The sequence below is a fragment of the Cynoglossus semilaevis genome, chromosome 15 (assembly GCF_000523025.1).
Source record: "Cynoglossus semilaevis isolate Cse_v1.0 chromosome 15, Cse_v1.0, whole genome shotgun sequence".
Lineage (NCBI taxonomy): Eukaryota > Metazoa > Chordata > Actinopteri > Pleuronectiformes > Cynoglossidae > Cynoglossus > Cynoglossus semilaevis.
The window spans coordinates 17,334,088-17,337,605 of NC_024321.1; the positions used below are offsets into that span (position 1 = coordinate 17,334,088).

The following is a 3,518-nucleotide window of genomic DNA, read 5'->3' on the forward strand; positions in this document are numbered from 1 at the left end:
TTGGCTGTTGGCAGATATTTGCTCCAGCAGCAGCTTAGTGTCATCTCTGAGGTTGCTGCTTGAGATCACGTTGGCTGTTGACGACTGGTAGCGAGACTGGCTCGTCTTTGGCTGCTTGTGCTGTGCTGACAGATGTCCGGCTTGATTTGTTGATACACTATTGTTAGCCTTATTTATGGCCTCAGGTTTATTCTCACCAGAGTCAGCAGACACTTCTGGGTTCTGAGTTTGACTCTGTTCTGCAGGTTCTGACAGCTCCATAGAGGAAATTGCAGGAGTCACAGATTCAGACCCTGTGGACCCTGTGGACCCTGTGGAGATGTCTGACGTAGGCCCACTTGGACTGGGAGTTTCTGTTGTTGATAACACTGAAGATCCATATGAATCTGTTGTATTCTGTTCATGAGCAGAGACAATGGAGCTGCACTGTGTTGACAGGGTGGTTTCTGTGTTTTCAGCCTCAGGAGACAAAACTGATCCATCAGACTCCATTCGAGAAGAAGATTGCGATACTGTTTCAACAGCACCAAGATCAGTTTCATTGTTTAGGCCACTCTGTTGACCTGTGTTTTCCAAAGATGTTTCTGGAGTGTTGCTGTCATAAGGCTTAGTTTTAGGTGTTGGCTCTGGCTCGGCAGGACTCGTTGAGGTAGGCTCTATTTGGTGAGAATTGTCTGCTGTAGGCACTGGAGACTGATTTGACTCTGTTATGATCTGTGCGGGGGTAGTTGCTGAGGAACTGTTCAGTGTGGACATGTTGGTCTCTGTCTTTTCAGCCTCGGGAGACAAAACTGAACCATTTGACTCAATCACAGAGTGTGCCACAATTTCAATAGCAGGAGGCGTGGCTAATCCTCCAAGGTTGATATCTGACTGAGGGTGTGCTTGTTGCTGTTGATTATGCAGAGGTGCTTTGGTCGAGGACAGCGTAGCATTTCTGTCTTCACTGGCAGAGGGACGTGTTTCTGATGGGGTGTGGTCAGATGGTGGGTGGACTGCACTGGTATCAACCTGACCTAATGTGAGAGGAGACAAATCCAGGTCAGAGTCTTTGGGTGAAACAGATTTGGGTGATGAAGGAGTGAGAACTGCAGAGATGTCTGCAGCAGTTTGTAGACCGGAGGAGTCTTCTAATTCAAATGCATCACCTTCTGATGGTGCTGTAGTGTCAGATTCAGTGTGTCTACATACATCTGCAGAAATATCAGATTCGGCATGTACAGAATCAACTGTTAAATGGTTCCCGGATGACTTTAGCTGAGATTGTGAGGATTCATATGGGGAGGGGCTGACAGACTCCTCCACTTTTTCCTCCCTAATATCTGAGGACAGAGTGGGGAGGACATCTGAGTTGGAGTCTTGTGTATAGTCCCAGGACCTTTGGACTGTTGGATTTGAAGAACTAATTTCTGATCCAGTCAATTTATCAGACAGCGGTTTGGGTTCTGAGATCACTGTTTCTAGTTTGGTTGACTCAGATGGTGGCACCTCCACTGAGCTGGGTCCGTAAGAACTGGACTCCTCTGAGGTAGAATCACAGCTGAGGATTTCAGTTTCTTTAGTACCTAGTTCTGGAGTTGGATCATCAACAGGTGTGGTGTTTGGTAATGTTGGTTGGTGCTTTGGACCACCATCATTTACAGTAGATCTCAGCACAGAGTCTGGAGGATCTTTAGGAGTTGGTTCTGTTTCTGCAGAGACAGTCTTCTGATTCTCTAAATCAGTTATTAAACTCTGAGAGGCACCTTTGTAAGTTTGGTCACAACCGTCCTGCACCAAAACTTCACTTTTATTTGTACCTGGTTCAAGAGGAACAATGTTTTGAGCTGCTGCTTCAGTTGGAGTTGGTGAAGGAGTTTTACACTTCAAAACAAGGTTTGATGGCTTCAAGTCTCCAAAGACCACATCAGCATGTGTTTCTGTTTCTATACTAACCGACAAAGATGGCTGGCTTGGATTCACTTCCTCCTCTGGCTTTGGTACAGTTTGTTCCTCTTTACAGCTTTGAGGGATGGGGACGTCAGATTCCCTCAGACTATCCTGAATGGAGATCTCACTTTTATTTGGTTCACAAAATTGGACATTAACACTGTCAGCTTTTGTTGTTGTGAGACAATGAATTAAACTACTATCTGTCAAAGCAGGCGTCGACAGCTCTGAGTCACATAAAGAAGTCTCTGTTCCTGCAGAAACAGGTACTGATGTTGTTTCTCTGGAATCCAGTTCCTTGTTTTCTGAATCAGTTAAAATTCTCATCTGTTTCTCTAAACGGCTCTGGGAGTTATGCTCATTGTTGCTGACAAGATCCTCTTGCTTGGGGGCTTTACTGTCATCTGTACTTAGTTCAGGAGATGGAGCTTTAGCATTTCTAAATGTCAGGCGACTTAGGCTGGTCTCTCTTGCAGCAGGTTTTGGGAACTTGAAGTCCTTAGGGTATTTACGTGAAAATATTTGTGTTTCTGTGGAAACGGGTAACAGTGTTGTCAGCTTGGGTTCCAGAGTTTTCTCTGAATCTGTGGAAATTTGTTCCTCAACACAGCCTTGGGAAGCACTGACATCACTTGAGCTCCTAGGACCTTCCTCTGTGTTGTCCCCATTATTGGACTTACTGGCCTCCATAGAACATGTTTCGGCTTCATCCTCTGCAGAACCATGATTATCAGAAAGACCCTGAGATTTTACAGTATTAGGTACACTTTCTACAGATTCCTTTGGATTGGGTTCCTCTTTTAAAGCAGGGTCAGTTTTTGTATCTGTTGTTTTCACTGGAGCCTGACCTTTATTCTTCTCAGCCTCTGCAGCCTTCGCTGCCTTGCGTTGAGCAGCTAACTGTTTAAAGAACATGAGCCTCTCATCAGGGTCATTCATATCTACGAATAACGGCACAGTGAGAGGAGTTGTTGGAGCCGGAACCAATTGTTCAAACTTTGACGCCTCAGTTTCAGGAGGCTTGGATTGTGGTGAAGAAGCGTTTGTTGATAATGGTGGCTCCTCTTCCTCATTTAGCGTTTTGTTATCTGTTTTGTCTGTCTTTGAATCTTCATTTTCTCCTTTATTGTGTTCATCATCCGGTTTGGATGTTTCTGCAGACGAGTTATCACCAGTGGCTGACTTAATGTAACGACTCCATTCAAAGGGTTCTCTTGCACCAGATCTCCTTTGTCCCAAAAGCTGTGAAACAAAAGGTGTTTTCATTTGCTCCTCTTCGTCCTGTTGTCCCTGGGAACTGGTGTCATCTTGAGTGTTCTGCTGATCAAGAGAGCTGAAAATCAGGGATGATCTTAATCTGGAGCTCCGTGGCGTAGCGGCATTGTACTTCCTTCGGAAAGACTCCTCCAATCGGAGAGTAGTGAGTTTTGGTTCTTTGTGGTCCTTTTGTTCTGCCTCCTCTGCCTTATCCACGTCAGCCGTGGACGATGACTCTGAAGTTGATGGAGTAGTTTTGGGCTCCACTGTTACGACTACAGAAGAGTCATCAGAGAACTTCTTTTGCTGCTCCCTCACAGTGTTTTTGGTGT

General features: G+C 45.3%; 1 protein-coding gene across 1 annotated transcript in view; it reads right to left on the bottom strand.

Annotated features, from left to right (window-relative positions):
* The window catches only part of fam83ha (family with sequence similarity 83 member Ha), a 10,358-nt gene that overhangs the window by 2,085 nt on the left and 4,755 nt on the right, over window positions 1-3,518 (bottom strand). The window contains 1 exon segment of the mRNA XM_025063093.1: window positions 7-3,518. This exon segment is cut by the window's right edge and continues 37 nt beyond it. Coding sequence (XP_024918861.1) covers window positions 7-3,518 — 3,512 coding nt within the window.